Source organism: Oryzias latipes, chromosome 5 (assembly GCF_002234675.1).
Source record: "Oryzias latipes chromosome 5, ASM223467v1".
Lineage (NCBI taxonomy): Eukaryota > Metazoa > Chordata > Actinopteri > Beloniformes > Adrianichthyidae > Oryzias > Oryzias latipes.
Genome location: NC_019863.2, coordinates 5934665 through 5954578, shown reverse-complemented (window position 1 = coordinate 5954578; position 19914 = coordinate 5934665). Strand labels below are relative to the sequence as shown.

The window sequence follows — 19914 nt, the reverse complement described above, 5'->3', positions numbered from 1 at the left end:
AATCCCATTGGACTGGTATCTTGTTCAGGTTCTTCACACCCTTTGCCCTGAACAGGGAAGGGCTCCAGCAACCCCTAAGATGTCAGGATGGATGGACAGATTGATTTGCAGTTTTTTTGTTTTGACAGGGAAGCGTAGGTTTTGGAGATTAGGAAGTCTTTAATTAAGAAGTTTTTCTTTCCCTGTGATGTTTGGGCTCCTGTCGGGAAGTCGAGCCCCGGATCGTGGGCAGCACAGGCGATGCAAGCCAAGAGGTTCTGCACAAAACAGCGCCTTAAACCTCCAAACTGGGTTTGAACTGCTGGGAACACGTTACATCCCAAACAGAATCTTTCTGTGTTTCTTTACAAATCTTTTTAGTTATTGTACTGTTTTCACTTTATTTATGGTCAACTTTGATCATTTCTTTATTTACATTTTTTTTGTGCCAATTATTACCCTTTAAGTTTCGTTTGCATTCAGCAATATAGCATTCAACCCTGAATTTTCTTCTGGAAATGCAGCTGCTAGTTATGATATGATAATTTAAACCTTTTGTCGATGTCTTTTTAAATCTACATTCAACATAAGGACCCTTTCTTTATGTAAATGAAGAAACTTTTGGTTATAATATAGGAATGGAAAATGTGAACATGACTGTTTTTGATTAAAAGTCAAATGATCCAAGGAGGTCAATTTTTAGAAACAGTGCCGTGAAAAAAAACTAGTTGTTGCTTTTAAAGAAGCACACTCGTTTGTGAACCTGCCCTTTTGCTTGGTGGTTTACATTTTCTGCTCATCTTTTGTTTGCTGACAGATTCAGTCCTCTGTCACCACTACTCCTGTGCACACAGGGCCCCCACAGGGGTGGGGGGGGCATACTATCATCTGGCTTCTCTAGTCAAACATTCTGTTAAGAGAAAAGAAACAGACAAAACTTACCAGCTGTGAAAAATGAGTATTAATGAAAAAAACATTTGAGTGTGAAACAGTGTCTGTTCTGTGACCCCACCCCCACCCCCGCCCCCAACCCTTTTAGCCCCATAGAACACTGACAATGACGTCGGCATGTAATGCACTTTCAACCTTGCAGGGGTTCAGAAGAAGACAAAAAAACAACAAAATATTATTATTAAAAAGCATCACAACACAACATCCTGTTTGAATACAACCGCATCATTTCCTGCCAGCTGTTATCTGCAGGATGCCGTGCTTTTCCTGCCTCACAGCCATTGTCCTCCAACTGTTGTTCTTCATGCCGACCTTGGGATTGCTGTTTCTTCAATTCTACACAAACCTGAAGACCATGACAGTTTGGTTTCCGTTTAGCCTCTCTTGAAACTTCTCAGCATTTCCTCATCTGTAAACTCCTCTGTCTAGCTTTAAACATTACTCCTGCAAAAAACACAGAGACGAAAAGAACATGTGTCCATTCAATTCTGTACATTTGTTTCTTTGGTTGTCAGCAGAAAAAGCTATTATTTATTATATCACTTGACCAACCGATGTCCTCACTCAATAGGTTTTGGTTTAGGAGGATCAATCAAAATCCTCAACAGGAGTTTGTTGTTCTTTAAAATTCCTCAGGAAGTTTCCAATCCCAAGGACTCAACCTGTTGATTATCCTGACTTCATTACAACAGAAGCTTTTTAATCTCTGATCTGCCACCACTGTAGACATGGGGCTTAAAAACAAGCCGGTCACACCATCACACCTCCTCCTCCATGCTTCACGGTGGGAACCAGGCATGTAGAGGCCATCCGTTCACATTTTCTGCGTCGCACAAAGACACAGTGGTTGGAACATAACATCTCCAATTTGGACTCATCAGACCAAAGCACAGATTTCCATTGGTCTAATGTCCATTCCTTGTGTTCTTTAGCCCAAACAATTCTCTTCTGCTTGTCTCCTTTCTTTAGCAGTGGTTTCCTAGCAGATATTCTACCATGAAGGCCTGATTCACACAGTCTCCTAGAACTCTGTGTGCCATTGACCTGGTCTGTAACCCTTGTGCTATCCTACGCACTTTAACATATGGAGTTGGGTCATCTAGACCCACTAGAAAGTGCACTGAACCTTTTTTCTTCAATGATTTGTGATCTTCACTGGTTTCCATGGATTACATGAAATCCTCTTCACCTTTATCCACCTTTGTCATGGTAGGGATAACACGTTAAAGTAAGGGTGGGGTCATAGGAAAGCACAAGGGTTAATCTAAGCTGCTGTTAACCAGCCATTTCTGAGGCTGGTGACTCGGATGAACTTATCCTCTGCAGCAGAGGTGACTCTTGGTCTTCCTTACCTGGGGCGGTCCGCATGCGAGCCAGTTTCTTTGTAGAGCTTTTTGTGACTGCACTTGGGGAAACTTTCAAAGTTTTCCCAATTTTTTGGACTGACTGACCTTCATTTCTTAACCCTTGTGCTATCCTAGGCACTTTAACAATCGGGAGTGGGGTCATCTAGACCCACTAGACAGTGCTCTGAACCTTTTTTCTTCAATGATTTGTGATCCTCACTGGTGTCCATGGATTACATGAAATCTTTCCACCTTTGTCATGGTAGGGAGAACACATCAATGGAAGGGGGGGCTCATAAGATAGCACAAGGGTTACAGTAATGATGGCCACTCGTTTTTCTGTACTTAGCTGCTTTTTTTTGCCATAATACAAATTCCAACAGTCTATTCAGTATGACTATCAGCTGTGTATCCAACTGACTTCTGCAAAACACAACTGATGGTCCCGACCCCATTTATAAGGCAAGAAATCACACTTGTTAAACCTGACAGGGCACAGCTGTGAAGTGAAAAACATTTCAGGTGACTACCTCTTGAAGCTCATCAAGAGAATGTCAAGAGTGTACAAAGCAGTAATCAAAGCAAAAGGTGGCCACTATGAAGAACCTACAATATGACATATTGTCAATTGTTTCACACTTTTTTGTTATGTATATAATTCCACATGTGTTAATTCATAGTTTTGATGCCTTCAGTGTGACTCTACAATTTTCATAATCATGAAAATAAAAAACAATTTGAATCGGAAGGTGTTTTCCAAACTTTTCGTCTGTACTGTACGTCTCCATACATGTATGAGCTGTTCTTGCTCCTTTAGAATGTGGTAACGTGCCATGAAACCTGTCCAAACTTTTGGTCTGCACTATATATATATATATATATATATATATATATATATATATATATATATATATATATATATATATATATATATATATATATATATATACATATATATATATATATATATATATATATATATATACATATATATATATATATATATATATATATATATATATACATATATATATATATATATATATATATATATATACATATATATATATATATATATATATATATATATATATGTGTGTGTGTGTGTGTATAAATAGGCCTAAATATTGCAACTGACATAGTTTATTGTCAAATTTTTTATTTTATCTAAAACCTTTGCTCTACCTTTTCTTTTATAATTAGTGGTAACCCTTAGCAAGTTCTGATTCATGTGTCTGCTGTAACTATAACGTTTTATTGTATATATAGTTCATAAACTATATGAATGAGCTGTGTTGCTGCACCCCTCCATAAGCTCACTTCAGCTCATGTACGTTTTGTTTGGAATGAGGGGTCTGATATGGCATTTACCCAGCTGAAGAGACGTTTCTCTACTGCGACTATTCTGATCCCTCCAAACAATTTATTGTGGAGGTGGATGCGTCTGAGACGGGGGTAGGGGCTGTCTTATCACATAGGGCGTCTGATAACAAAGTTCATCCCTGCGCGTATTTCTCCTGCAGGCTCACTCATGCAGAGAGAAACTACGACATTGGGAACAGAGAACTGCTGGCAGTTAAACTCGCTCTGGAGTAATGGCGGCATTGGTTGGAGGGGGCTGAGCAGCCGTTCTTGGTCTGAACCGACCATAAAAATCTGGAATATATTCGGACTACCAAACTTTTAAATCCGCGCCAGGCGAGGTGGGCCCTTTTCTTTGACAGGTTTAACTTCACAGTGTCCTACCAATCTGGGAGCAAGAAGACCAAGCCAGACGCCCTGTCACGCCAGTTCCAGCAGCAGGAGGAAGAGACTGAGGCTCCAGCAGATGCCAATACCATTGTTCCCCACCATATGGTGTTAGGAGTCACTCGTTGGTCTCTGGAACGTAGAATAAGGGCTTTGGTTACTGATCCTGTCCTGTGTGTGCCAGGGCCAAGACACCAAGGACCCCACCTACAGGGTTGTTGCACCCTGTACCTGTGCCTTCCAGACCTTGGTCTCATGTGACTATGGACTTTATAACCGGTCTACCCAACTCAAGAGGTAAAACTGTTATACTCACCATCGTTGACAGATTCTCTAAACTAGAGACGACCTTACGAGCTATGTGTCTCAAGAATCCCAAGACTTGGTCGTCTCAGCTTCCCTGGGCAGAGTACTCCAACAACTCCCTGGTTAACTCCACCGGATACTCTCCGTTTCAAGCAGCCTATGGGTACCAACCTCATTTGTTTCCTCACCAGGAGCAGGTGGCTTCTTCTGCCAGCCCTGCTGCATTCGTGAGACGCTGTCGGCAGACCTGGAACAAATACAAGCAACAACTGCTATTGAACCAGGAGCGACTCACTGCTGTTGCTAATCGTCGAAGGTAGGCTGCCCCGGATTACAAGGTGGGAGACAAGGTGTGGCTTTCTTGTGCTGACATTCCGTTAAAGGGGGGTAAAAAGAAGCTCCTCCCTCGCTACATTGGTCCGTACTCCATCATTCAAATGATAAATCCTGTGGCTGTGAAATTGGATCTTCCACGCACCCTACGTTTCATGTCAGCAAATAGAAGCCTGCCAGAGCCTCATCCCTGCAACCTGTTCCAGTTTCCCCTCCAGCTCCTTGTTTCGTGGATGGCGGCCCAGTTTATACTGTCAAGGCACTGCTTGCTTCCAGGCGTGTTGGCCGGGGCATAGAGTACCTGGTCGACTGGGAGGGTTTTGGACCTGCGTATCGTCAGTGGGTACCTGATCGTCATATCCTCGACCGGGACATCATTGCCCGTTTCCATCGGGACCACCCTGACCACCCTGACTACGGAAGAAATGCTTATTTTGCTGCAGTCTGACAACCTGCGTCTCCTGTGAGAGCCACGGGCTGCAACCCATTTCTAATTAGGCTCCTTTATAAGGAGCTGCTTTTCTGTGTTCTGTGCCTGAGCGTCTTCAAACCTTCCCAGTGGTTTTGGTTCTGTTCTTCCTGGAATTGAATCCTGCTAAATTGTGGATTTTTGTCATGTCCTTCCTGCTCCTGGGTTTCTTCCTTGGCCACCCTGTCACAACTTCTCATTTCCAGTTTATTTACAGTAAAAAATATAGTAAAACAAAAGTTATTCTCGTCCTTTACGACAACATTTTTATCTGTTTTAAGTGAAGGCCATTTTCACCTCTTTGCTTAGTTCATCTCAACCACTCTTGCTTCTGTTTTTAGCCAAGGCCATGGTCATCCTGAGATCAATGCAATACCAAACAGAAAAGCGCAACACTTAATTTTACACCACTGAACAATTTTAAGTCCACTTGGTTGATACTAACATGAGCACAGAGAGAATATACAAACTCAACACACAAAGGTTTCTACTGGGTCTTGAACCAAGGACCTCCTGCTGAAAGGCAATAGTGCTGACCACTGCAACACAACTTCATTGTAATAATAATAATAATAATGGATTGGATTTATCTGCGCTTTTCAAGACACCCAAAGCGCTTACATTATGTCCATTATTCATTCACTCCTCATTCATACTTGGTGATGGTAAGCTACGGTTGTAGCCACAGCTGCCCTGGGGCAGACTGACAGAGGCGTGGCTGCCATTTCACGCCTACGGCCCCTCTGACCATCACCGGGATCATTCATACACATTCACACACCAGTGGAGCCACACTGGAGGCAAGGAGGGTGAAGTGTCTTGCCCAAGGACACAACGACATTTTTGGCTGGTGGGAGCGGGGATCGAACCGCCAACCCTTCGATCATTGGACGACCCGCTCAACCACCTGAGCCACTGTCGCCATTGTACCAGTAATTTCAATTATGTCTTGAAAACATTACGTTTTTAACAGCTAATGTTTAGCTGTGTTTTAAACTGGCCTAATACCTAAAAATAAAAGCCTTAATTCAATAAAGTTCATAATGTCTAAAAATTTAACTGAGTTCTTCAACTATATTTTATCAGACATGGTTTGGTTTTGTCCGACTGACAGGTGACTGACAGGTGACTCCGCCTCAGTGACAACCAACTGTTTTTAAAGACGTCACACACTACCACCTGATGACGACTCTGACGAAGGCGGAAGGTATTCCGTCGAAACATGTAAGGTAGGTTTGACAAAAACAAACCGTGTCTGAAAAAAAATAGTTAAAGAACTCAATAAAAGCCTTACAATAACTGTTAAATGTTTTGGTATATTCAACAAGCCATTTCTTTTTTCATGCACATCACTAGTCAGCATTAGTCATGCTTGGTTTGCATAAAATGCATATCTATTAATAGTTTATTGTTTCGTTTACTTTATCATCCAATGTTTTTTGAAAATTAAAAAACTTGTTGAGCCTGTTTTTAAACTGAGTAAGAAAAAAGTTCTGTAAGGAATGGAACTTGTAATCTTCTTATTATGAAGCCACAATGCTATCTGAACCACCATACTGTCTCTGAGCACACTCCAATTGAATTCTCTACTTTAAAAAGTGTAAATTAGCTGTTGAACTATAACCTTTGGCGATGTGTACACTTGCCCCTCCTGAGTAACTTCACCTTCAAGGGTGTATTTCTAAAAACCTGTTGTGTTTTTTAACAAAAGCTTCTCCAGCAAAAGCTTGGTTCCAAAAAGTTAGTTTCAAAAGTAGAAACACATATGAATTATAAGCTAATCAGTCTATGTTGTAACTGTGTGTAAATCTCTGCGTCCAATTTTTTCTCATTTGAATATCCGATGTAACAACCTGTGAAAAGCCTCCACAGTTTTTTTCTCCTCTTCATATTGAAAACTTTACAGAAGATAAAGAAAATTGGCAGACCTCCACTGCACTGTAATGGTCTCCTCTTAAAAACACCAACAGGAATTTGTTCCAATAACAAAATAAAAGCATCATGAAAAATGCACCGCTAGGCTGTCCATTGCAAAAGCAGGAACTTTATGACATTTCCCACTAATGTTGTTTAACTCAAGCATTTACAAAAAGCCAAATCCATTCTGGGATAGCACATAGAAACACAAAGTCCCCCTTTTTTTAGGTCAGTGGATAAAGACTATTGTAGATGTTCAGAATTAGGGCTGCACGATATGAGGAAAACTTGCGATATGCGATATTAGTGATCAATATTGCGATAACGATAAATTTGCGGTAAATAAACAAATAGAAAAATAAACAAAAACATCATTCCCATTTCATTGCAACAGTTTAAAAATTATACTCCAAATGACCCTCATTGACATGGGGGACAAACATCTAACATAATAGGCCTCCATCTGATTGGTCAACAATGGGAAGGCGTCCATCTGATTGGTCAAAGCATAAAGGGATTTATTTGATTCGTTAAATGCTTCAAGCTGCCATAAGATTGTTTTAACACATTTTGGGTTTGCGATTTATTGCGATATTCTCCGTCTTTTGCGATATGCATATTGCAGAGCTGGATATTGCGATAACGATAAATTTGCGGTATATTGTGCAGGCCTATTCAGAATGAATAATCAACGGTCTCTAAAGCATTTTATCTAATACCAGCAGATCAGCCTGATGTTCAGTAGTATGTTCACAAATAGATGTGTTGTACATTTCATAAAATGACCCAATGGGTAATTTCTTTTTACAGTAAATTCCCACGCTTCATTGATGTTTACAGTAAAATACCGTAAAGCCTTTTTACAGTATTTTACCGTTGACATTACAGTAAAACACTGCCCAGTTTACAGAAATCTGTTAGTGTGTGGTCTCTGTCATTTCTAGGTTTAGCGGTTGGTTAAAAATAGCACCAACTCAAAAAAAGAATTGCTGTGTTTTTATTGTAGATTGTGAGTTTCAAGGCTAACTCAGACACATGACACTGAAACAAGTGTTGAGGGAGAAGATTTAGATAAAAATGTAAATTGAAAACTTAAAACCACAAAGGGTTAACATTTGTTAATTTAATCATGTGGTCTTCCAGAGAGGTGACTGTGAGGTGGAGGCTTGAGGACGACCAGAAGAGTTTGTCCAGAAGAAGAGCAAAGTAATTTTAATGTTTTTAGTGAGAATATCTAATTTACATTTATGCTTTTGTGGCATCGCGGTTATGAATGTTCTAGTCTGTGGTTCTGAAAGTTGGGATACCGCATCTCCACGGAGTAAGGGAAGGAAAAAAATTGCAACGTCAAACGTATTGAATTTACATTATAAATGTTTTTTTTTCTGGCAAGCTCTCATTGAAACAGACCTGGTAACTTATTTTCTACATAATTGTTCTTTGTTTTATGCAATTATAATTGATCATTTAACCTTATGCTATCCTATGACCCCACCCTTACATTGATGTGTTCTCCCTACCATGACAAAGGTGGATAAAGGTGGAAAGATTTAATGTAATCCATGGACACCAGTGAAGATCACAAATCATTGAAGACAAAAGGTTCAGCGCACTGTCTAGTGGGTCTAGATGACCCAACTCCCAACGGTAAAGTGCCTAGGACAGCACAAGTATTAAGTTATTTTCTTGAGAAGACACTCTGATACCCATTTTTATATGTGTAAGTTCCAGGATGTTTGATATAATCATGCTCACATGTTAATGTTTCAACCTAATACAGATATCATTTGATGTTTTTTAGATAAAAAAGAGTTTTGAAGACTGACCGCTGTTCCACTGAACCAGAATTCATGTCTGAGATGGATCGGCCCAAAACTTTCTTAAGATCTTCAGTAACAAAGGAGCAGTTGGCCTGCCAATCCAAAACCTGATGGTGGAACTGACATGGGTAAGAAATTGGCTAAAAGAAATATTCCCTAAAACATGAATGTGTTGAACTGTGTGACTGTCAGATCAATTCATCTAGACAACCTTTTATTAAAAGTAGAGGTTGGAGGTTACATTTCCAAGCAGACAAATGAAAAAGTTGAAGGTGCAGTTCAGGCTGTTTCTAAAAGTTGAATCAGTGACAGAGCAGGAGAAAGGGAGCAGTCGGAGGAAGTCTTATCTCTATTGTGAACAGCTGACAAACAGAAGCACAGCCTTTTCAGGTCACATGTTTGAAGCTGATGAAGAATAGGCAGGAAATGCGGAGAAGGACTTCACAGCTCGACCTTCTTCCAAAGGCTGCAGCTTGTGACAGAAACAGAAACAAAACAAAACTTCATAGGGGGGGGGGGGGGGGGGGGGGGGGATTAGACTTTGGTTTTGCCTTTGTTTACTGAGGGATCACAGTCATCTCTGTGGGGGGGGGGGGGGGGGGGACAACAGAAATCCGTGTAGCTGCAAGAACAAATAACAGTGGTTAACTAGTCATACCATGTTGAGTCATTCATTTTAATCCTATTTGTTTTAGGTATATGTGCTCATATGTCAATGTTTGGAAACAGTTTTTAAAAAAAAGAACAGCTACAACAACCTTAAAGAGACAGGAGGGTTGATGTTCATGAATGCAATGATCTCATCCCACATGACATGCTGCCTCACTACCAGGCAAACAGATCAGCATTAAAACCTCTGGAGTCACTTTACAAACAAACAATTCAACTACTGGATAAAAAACCATTAAGACATCATCACTGTGACATTTTACAAAAACACAAACTGTTAAGCTGGGAGAACATCATTAAGTATACAATGCTATTATAGTAGTAGGTTTAAAGGCTGTCATCTGACCTTTGGATAAAAGGTGAAACGTCTTCTAACTTTAAAACTAAGTCCAGATGACAGCCTTTAAACCTACTGCTATGATGGAATCAACCTGGAAGACTGAGAGTCATCATAGACATATACAATGCTATGCCTGTTTTATAAAATCATCAATGGACTGTCATCCCCTCCACTCAGTCAGTTTGTAAAAATAACATCAGTCTCCCAAAGAGTGACATGAGGGTCGCTTCGTCAAGACTGTATACCGGTAGTTTCTCTGCGGAGAAGTGCCTTCAGTCAGAGCGCCTTCTCCATAACAGCAGCACAAGAGTGGAACTCAGTTCCTCACATTACTAAAGACCAAACCACATACGCTCTGTTTAAAAAGCACCTAAAAAACTGGTTCATATCCCAACAAAGATGTTCGTTGAACTATTTTAATGCCTGCCCCTCCTTGTCTGATCTGTCACCTTTGTGTCTTTTTATGTTTCTCACTGTGTGCATGTTGTATGTATTTTAAATGATTGTTTATTGTACATGTATTTTTTCTATTAATGTATTTAATTCATGCTTTGAAGTTTATAGGTTGACGATTTTAACACCTGACCCGGGGACTACAGATGAAAAATAAGCCTTTGGGCTCATTCTGGTGCATGGCAGCCATGCCTTTAATGTGCACTGTCCATGTTAAATAAACAAATAAATCAACTAAATAAAAGGATACAGTCATGACTCCCAACAGAGAAACCACAGAATCATGACAAATCTGCAATGCTGGGCATTTATAAAACAGTAGATTAAGACTGAGGTCTGGAGGGAGCGTCCCTGAAATTCACCAGAATGTAGCAGTTTAACCCATTGACACCCATTCATCCTCTCTGCCATGCTTGTATTGCATTTTAAAATGTGTGTGCATGATTGAACTAAGCACTTCAGCTTTTCTCAGTCTGGCTCTTTTGTCATGTTCAGATTCATTTTCTAAATATTTGCCTTCATTAAAACTTTCTCCTGGGTGGCTTCTTTCCCATTTTAAGCCTTAATCACATGCATCTCATGGGGGGTTGACCCATTTGTGCTGCAGGTTTTTGGGTTGTCTGGGTCCATGGAATGTGATAGAGAGGAGCTACTGCATCTTAACCCTTGTGCTGTCTTAGATGACCCCACCCTTACATTGACGTGTTCTCCCTACCATGACGAAGGTGGATAAAGGTGGAAAGATTTCATGTCATCCATGGACACCAGTGAAGATCACAAATCATTGAAGAAAAAAGGTTCGGTGCACTGTCTAGACTCTAGTGGGTCTAGATGACCCAACTCCCAATGTTAAAGTGCCTATGGATAGCACAAGGGTTAAAGGGAGGGCAGGTGTGACCTGCAGTTAGTTGGTTAGTTGCAGTTAGTTCCCATGAGGAACGGACCGCCACATTAAGGGACGTCATAAAAATGGAACGTGCATTGTCGTGTGTGTGGTAAGTGTATTGTGGAGGATTCGTAAGGATAATGTAAGGGAATAATAAAAAATATTAATAATAAAGTTAATTTATAAAGCAATTCAATTGTCCACACAGACACAAAGCGCTGTACAATGACAGAGAATAAAAACATATTAATAATCAGATAAAAATAGATAAAAAGTGTACAGGGAAATGCTTGGAAAGTACATTGTTAAAACAAAACAACACAAGCATTTCATTAAGATAGTAAAATGAAATATGGTGAGATAAAAAAAAGAGAGGGAACCTCTTCACTGTGTAATAAAAGCCAAATTTAAAAAGTGGGCTTTTATAGAGGACTTAAAAACAGGCAGGGATGTAGACTCTCAAACATGAATCATTCCAGAGTTTTGGAGCTACACACACTTATGACGTATGGGTGATGCTGTCTTACAGCACACTTTACGCAGCACTTCAGAAGTTAGTGAGGTGTGAGTACTGGCTCCAAATCCACCCAGTTGTGACAATTCTTTTCCTCATCCACCTTCCTGTTGGAACGACCAGCCTGTTGCTCTTCTAAGGCTCAAAACCTATTCGAAACACTTTTTAGGATGTTAAAGAAAGATCTTTCTTGGTTTACTCAGTTTTTGTGTTTATTGAATACAGTAAACTACACTGACCAAAAATATAAACGCAACACTTTTGTTATTGCTCCCATTTTTTATGGTATGAACTCAAAGATGTGAAACATTTTCCACATGCAGATAATAACCAGTTCTCTGAAATATTGTTCACAAATCTGTCTAAATCTGTGATAGTGAGCACTTATCCTTTGCCAAGACAATCCATCCCACCTCACAGATGTGCCATATCAAGATGCTGATTAGACAGCATGATTATTGCACAGGTGTGCCTTAGACTGGCCACTCTGAAATCTTCGGTTGTATCACACAGCACAATGCTACAGATGTCGCAAGTTTTGAGTGAGCGTGCAATTGGCATGCTGATAGCAGGAATGTCCACCAGAGCTGTTGCTAGGGAATTGAATGTCCATTTCTCCACCATAAGCCGTCTCCAAAGGCCTTTCCGAGAATTTGGCAGCACATCCAACCGGCCTCGAAACCGCAGACCAGGGTCGTAACCAACGACCAACATTCCACAGGCCACAATAGACAACCTGATCAACTCTACGCGAAGGAGATGTGTCGCACTTCATGAGGCAAATGGTGGTCACACCAGATACTGACTGGTTGTCCGAGTCCCCTGACCGCCTCAATAAAACAAAACTGAAGATTTCAGAGTGGCCTTTTCTTGTGGCCAGTCTAAGGCACACCTGTGCAATAATCATGCTGTCTAATCAGCATCTTGATATGGCACACCTGTGAGGTGGGATGGATTGTCTTGACAAAGGAGAAGTGCTCACTATCATATATTTAGACCGATTTGTGAACAATATTTCAGAGAACTGGTTATTTTATGTATGTGGAAAATGTTTCACATCTTTGAGTTCATACCATAAAAAATGGGAGCAACAACAAAAGTGTTGCATTTATATTTTTGGTCTGTGTAGTTTCGATCAAAGCTGATTTTCTTTGTTCTGCTTGCGTGATCTGCTGTGGAGCTGCTAGGGACCAAGCGACACGGCTGAAGGACATTCAGTATGGGTTTTATTCTACCCAACCAATTTAGAAAAAGTACCACTAAAATTTAAGGGTTAGGGCCTGTCGAAGAGAAATACAGGAAATGCTTCAAATGACCAGTGAAACTTTCGGTCAAAGCCCAGGAAACAAGAAAGCCAGCTAAATGCTGGGGAATTGAAGTATGTCCCCAACCTCCCCATTTCACAAAAACTTGGTACAGCCCAATGAGGGCCTTTATGCTTCTTCACACTCATGACTAAGACTTTGTCAGTTATCAGAAGCAGCAACTGTCCGACTGCCTGCCTGTCAAGTTTGAGCTGCAGCCAAGTGAGTGGCTGTGCTGCCATCTAGTGGTCGAAATATTTGCTGACATGGAACCTGTAAACAAAATGTGGTGATACTAAAGGTGATGGAAGGAATACAATCATTAGAGGCAAATGTACCTGAGAGGACAATCACAAGGTCGGCAGGTGTTTGCAGGGGGACCTCAAGTAACTTCTTTATTTCCTGTGACTTTTTTCTAAAACAAAATGCACTTCATGTGAGATTTTGCCCTGGTTTTGGCAGCAATAGCAGACGGGCTGAAGGACTGCAGCAGGTGTGTTACTGAGCCTCCAGCCACTGGCCAAAGGCGTTCAATCAGCTTTCCAGGGTGAGGCAAAGCTCCTGTTGAAGGGAAACTTTTTCAGCTTTTGCTTCATGCTGAGAAACATTAGAAAACTCACAATGATGTCCTCAGTCTATATAACAATCCACCATGAGGTCTATTGCCTGAAGTGGGTTTCTGGGTACCGTGTGCAGAGACGTTTGTCATTATTCTTCTGAGCGTTTGTCTCCATTAAAAGGCAAATATGGTTCAGTGTGTCTGCATCTGCTAGCATCAGACTTTGCAGCTCACAGAAGAGATCAGGCAGAGACCTGTATCTTTCTCACTCCCATCATGTGGCTCCTCCCGCTCTGATGGAGGTGAAAAGGGAGCGGCTCCAACTCCATCAGACGAACACAGAGAAGAAATCCCAGCCTTGAAAAGTTATATTTGAAACATAAAGGAGAGAAAGTGCAGACATGAACTCAGATCTGAGCCAAAGCTGCAGCAAGTAGTTCCTGAACTTCTACACGCAGCAGCCCTTAAACCTCCTCATTGAATCTGGTCCTAGCCATGCCTTGATGAACAACAAAAACACCACTGTTGTGTTCATCTTTATGGAGGAAAAGATCAGAAAACCAGAGAAGAGACATGTGGACAGTTTGTGATGTGAAAACACCTCAGTTTAACTGGTACTGGCTGCACTGACATTTGTGGAAAATTTTGAGCACGTTCTCAGAAAAAAAAAGGAACCCTGATGCAGCAATGTGAATCTTTGGCACTGTCATGATTTCCACAGAGCAGCACACTGTTGTCCCAGTCCGAATTCCTGTAGGGTCCATTTAGTGTGGAGTTTGCATGTTCTCCCCGTGCATATGTGGGTTTTCTCCAGGCACTCCAGCTTCCTTTCACAGTCTAAAAACATGCTTCATAGGTTGATTGGTGACTGTAAAGTGTCCCTTGGTGTGAGTGTATGTGGGAGTGATTGTGGCCCTTCGACAGACTGGCAACCTGTGAAGTTTTTTTCTCCCAGGATTACATTTTTTTTAGTTGACACCTTTAGCATTGTGCTGACGCCAACCGGGACATGAAGGGAATGATTAAGTCTTCACCTGCTATTCTGTAAAGATCAAAATGACATGAGGTCAGTTTTTGCTGTTGTTGATGACAACCTGTACGATTATTCAGTTGATCTTTCAAACATTGAAAAACATTTTATTAGGACACTTTATATGATTTGTCTTTTAAAGTTAAAAAAAAAAACCCTCTTTGTTTCAACTTTGAAAATGACATTTTTTAACTGTCAAAATGAAGCGGCGCCCTGATGCAAAGGGAGAACCAGAAAATGGTGTTTTCTCTTCTGCTATCTGCTGAAATGTCAGTTGCATAATAAGTGGAACAGTGTGTTTTTGTTGGATACTTGTTAGTTTGACCAGATTCAGTGTTGGTGGATGTGTGGTGGAGCCTCGCAGCAGAAGGAGTCCTGGTGCTGCAGTAAAGCAGAACATGTCAGCTGCTCAAAAGTGGGTCACAACCTAGAAATGAAAAACAGTTTTAGCTGAACAGGAGGGAGAGGGAGGTGTGAAGGAGAGGAGTCATGGAGGAGAAGTGTGAAAGGGAAGGAGGGAGAGCAGAGCACATTTAACGAGGACCGAACAACAACGATGTTTGGCCCACCACATGCGAGCCAGGGAGGGCTGTGGGTTGTGAGCTCTGGTCGTGTGCCGGAACAAGCGTCTCCTCTTTTCAGAGCAAAACCGCAGTAATGTCTTCATAGAATGAATGGAGCAGCAAGCAGCACCTCAGTAGAACCGGAACCAAAGATCCAAGCCCGGCTCAAGACAGAATCTTTGACAACATGTCACTGCACTACCTCTGTGATGCTAGTGCTAGACCTGCCATTAAAGGCAAAGCACAGGCAGGTTAAAATGAAAGGTGGAGCAGCAGAGCAGCAGGGTTTCTGTGTGACAAAATAAAGCAATATTTGTTGAAAGTTGATTTATATTCTTTTGTTAATATTAAAAATGATACAATTTTAGGTAAACTTACATAATTTTTATTGATAATGATCTTATTTATAGTCACCGCAGCGAGTGGAGGGGGGGGCAGTTTATTTTTCCTGCGGGGGCAATGCAAAATAATAATTGTGAAGCAATGGCTTTACAGCTGTTCAGAAGTCCAGCAGAAGTCTCCAGCTCTGCAGCGCCCCCAGCGAGTGCAAAGCGCTACTGCAACAACATCCATCACTTCTGCCTCCCGGTCTCATCTCCTCCTCATCCTCGTCCTTCTCCTGCTCCTCCTGCTGCTCCGGTGCAGACGTGATTAGAGCGCCCCAGTAGAAACGGACCGAACCCGCGGCTTGGCGCGGCACAGCCCGGATCATGGAGCACACGGAGCTCCATCGCCTGTGCTGATGAGCGGAGCGGGGCTCAGGGAAGCGGACGAAGACGAAGGGATTTCGGGGATCCAGCCATGGCGACGGAGGGAGGAGGATGGGGGCGAAGGAGGAAAGCCGGGCTCTCTGGGTTCTGCTGGAAGACCTGCTACTTTCCTGTCCTGTTCTGGGCCGTTTCTGCGGGCGGGTGGCAGATCCCGATCAGGGTGAGAGTCCCGCACCTCCGCCTGAAGCGGGAGGCGAATTCCCGCTGTTGTTTGTCTGTTATCGCCTCCTTACTAAGTATCGCGCGGGGGTTCGCACTTAGACACGCGCTTCTTTTGGGGGGTTCCGCGCACTTCCACCTTCAGTCTCCCTCCGCTGCCTCCGGCCTCCAGCTGCCGCCAAAGTGACACTAATGGAAAATAATCCGCCATTTGAAAAATGGAAACGAAAACTCTCAGAAATCCCCTGGCAGTTCTTTTATTTCCTTCTGCATCCCCAGCTTCTCCAGGTGATTTCAGCCTTTTAATTGGCCTCTTTGCGCTCAGGTGCTTTGCACATCTGTGGGCAGTGGACATGTGCGCGCGCGCAGCTGGAGACAGACACACAGTCGTGCGACAGGCAGCGCGTTTCAGGAAAACAGGCAGCATCAGCCAGGCAGCTTTCATGAGCGTGGAACAAACAAAGCGCACCCTGCCGCTGCGCCCTTTCCAGTTTCCTTCCCCAGGTCCAAATATAGCAGCCCTCCATGAATTATGGAGATGGACGGCGCAGCAGGCGTTTGACAAGTGAGGAACTCGTGAAGTTAGACCGAACTAGACGGGGGGCGGGGTGGGGGTGGGGGGTGTAGGGCGACTGCTTATCACATCTTTCTGGAGAGAAAAAAAACAGTTTCCAAGCCTCCTCCCCGAACGATCACCATCCCCATCCGCCTCCTCCTCCTCCTCATCATCATCATTATCAACACCAACAGAAGGTTCAAATCCACAAAGTATTAACACCCCTCTCATTTATGTGCAGGAGGGGGGGACAGAGTGGACAGCAACCTCTGCTGCAAAGGTGAGTCCAGATAGTCCAACAGCGTTTGGATTGAGCTTGTTTTACCACCTTTGATTCACAGTAATGCCGAAGATCTGCAAGAAAAAGAACACAAGTGGGCATGAGATGGAGGGTGAAGCCAGCGGGTTGCTTCCTTTTTTGAGACTAAAAATGTACAGGACGTGGAGTCCGTCTTTGCCATGGAAGGCTTGTAGGCTAACTTTCAGAGAGTAATACTGAAGGTGCATCTTCTGGTGTCCTCTTTAAGGACTGGTGTGCCATATTCTGTATTTACCATCCTTTTAGTTTGTGGACTCTCTCTCTCCATCAAAGCTCCTTTCAATTTAATGTCACATCATTTGACTTTTTTAACAGTCAAATAACTTTTTAAATAGCGTAAGGTGTGAAATAAAAAATGGCGACATTTAGGTGTACTTTTGAAGTGTTATTCCTGGTGTAATTGCATGAAATGCTGCATAGTGTACAGAACTAATCGGGGGGGAAAATGCATTTAACGTCGGTAATGTTTGGAGGACTTTTTTGTTAACCTTCCCCTCTTGCAAACGTTGGTCAGTTTAATATTAATACATGCAATTGTGTTTTTTTGTATTGATCGAGTGGTATAGGTTTATATGGGATTAAGAAAGTAAGCAGTGCTAGCAAATTGTGTTTCCAAAAAGTAATTGTTACATTAATCTAATTCAATGTCCCTGATTTCATTTTCATGTAGATGCAATCCTGCATGAATTAAAAGAACATGGCAGCAGCTAAAAATGAAGTATAAAAACATAATTCAATCAGGTCAAATTTGAGCATGTCATGGATGTAGGCTTTGTTGACAATATTTGAGATATGAAACATTTACATAGCAATACATATCTAATGTTGTTTTCATTGTATATATGGAATTGACTGCAACGAAAAGCGGTAACGCTCAAACAAAAACGTACGGGGAAATGACAAAAAATCGAGTCTAGGTCTCAAAATCCTCGCGCGACGTAAATATAATTTTCTACGAATTGATGCAGCCTCCTCGTCTATTGGGTCCTCCAAAAAAGGACAAGCCATTCTTGTCACTTGTCTCTGTGTGACGGACATGTGGGCAATGAAGGTTAAAGCGAAAAATACCGCTTCGTCTTTAAAAAGGGGAGGGGACCGGCAGAAACCTTGAGTTTAGAGAATAAAACCTGCTCCTGACCAGGTTAGGTTCACAGCATAAGTAACCATGGACACTGACTCCGAGTATAAGTTACCTCTCTTTCAGAAACGGGTTTGACTTACTCTGTTTACTCTGGTTTAACAAACCTCCCATTCTGAAACGGAAAACCCAGGGTTTCCCTGATTTCAGGGTTAAGATACTCAGAGTTTACACTTAACCTCCTTTCTGAAACAGGCCCCTGTTCAATTAAGTTTAGTCGGTCTGCGCTGCTGCTGCGCGGCATTCACTTGCTGCTCTGTATGGTCACTTCCACTTTAATCTAACAAATTTAAGAGTTCTTTTCTTGTAAATTTACGACTTAAAATCTCTTAATTTTACTTTTTTTTTTTGGTGGCCCTAAAACTCCGTTGTACAAAACCTTCTAAGTTGCAAACGGGAAAAAAAATGCCTTTACTATATATATATATATATATATATATATATATATATATATATATATATATATATATATATATATATATATATATATATATATATATATATATATATTGCTTTCAATTTTTGTTTTTGCTTTAAACATTTTTTTTGCTTTCAAAATATATATTTTTTTGGTTTCAAAACTTTTTTTTTTTGCTTTCAAAAACATTTTTTGCGTTTGCAAAACAAATGTTTTCACATGCGTTGTGTGTCATCTCACTTTTTTCTTATCTTTGAATTTGCTCACATGTTTAGCATTCCAAAGCTGCCATCAAACATTTTCTGATTGGTCTACATTCTAACCAATAAAAATGCCACATTATCTAACATGGTGTTAGATAAATGTGCTACCAAGGCTCAGAAGCCGAACCAGCTCTTTTTATCCTGGATTTAAAAAAGATTTTTTCATTCTTTTCATTTCTAATCATTTTAAACATAATTCATACTTACTTTCTTTTGTTGCATTGGTTAATTTATTTAGTCAGATTTATGGATTTATGGCTGAGGATCTCCTGAAACTGTAAAATAAACTGTAAATTTATCTGCTGACATAATGCTAAATCTACAGGCATGTGTGTAATCTGTGAATCTTCCGGAGCAAAATATTGGTAAATAGTTTGATTTTTTTCTAAGATCTGTATGTTAAAACAAAAAAAAATTAAACATGTAAACAACATATTATTTTATGCTGCACAAGTGTTTGAGAAAAGATTAACAGCAGTAATAAGCAAACAAATAATTTTTAACTTTAATGTTAATTTTCACAGTGTCTTTTTTTTAAGAACTCGTGTGCTTTTGTCCAAAGTTAAAAAAACAAACAAATTACTCATAAAAAAATGCTATTTTCTCTTAATATTCCTACATTTATTGATAAAAAATAAAACAATGGTTCAGATACTAATCTTAATCGTAATAAAATGTAACTTCCAGCTGGACAGTGTCGGAACTCAGACTTTTTTTCTGCTGCAGACACATTTTAACCCTTGTGCTATCTTAGATGACCCCACCCTCACATTGACGTGTTCTCCCTACCATGACAAAGGTGGATAAAGGTGGAAAGATTTCATGTAATCCATGGACACCAGTGAAGATCACAAATCATTGAAGAAAAAAGGTTCAGAGCACTGTCTAGTGGGTCTAGATGACCCAACTCCTAACGTTAAAGTGCCTAAGATAGGGTTACAAGGGTTACACATGCTGGTCGCTACACTAACATAAATAAATACAAACCCGGTTTTATTTTTGTGGCTTTGCTTCTCCTTCTGGGTTTTACTCTGAGAGAAACGGGCCAGAATGGTTGAAAACGGCAAAATCCCATCCAAACAGAACCGATACAAAGTCCAAAT

The 19914-nt window shown here is 41.1% G+C and overlaps 1 protein-coding gene across 1 annotated transcript in view; it reads left to right on the top strand.

Moving 5' to 3' along the window:
- Positions 1-15550: 15550 nt before the first annotated feature.
- Positions 15551-19914, top strand: part of mmp24 (matrix metallopeptidase 24) — a 43875-nt gene continuing 39511 nt past the window's right edge. Inside the window, exons 1-2 of the mRNA XM_023954646.1 lie at positions 15551-16118; positions 16915-16953. Of these exons, the coding sequence (XP_023810414.1) occupies positions 15990-16118; positions 16915-16953 (168 nt within the window). The 5' untranslated portion in view covers positions 15551-15989. The remainder of the gene's footprint in view (positions 16119-16914; positions 16954-19914) is intronic.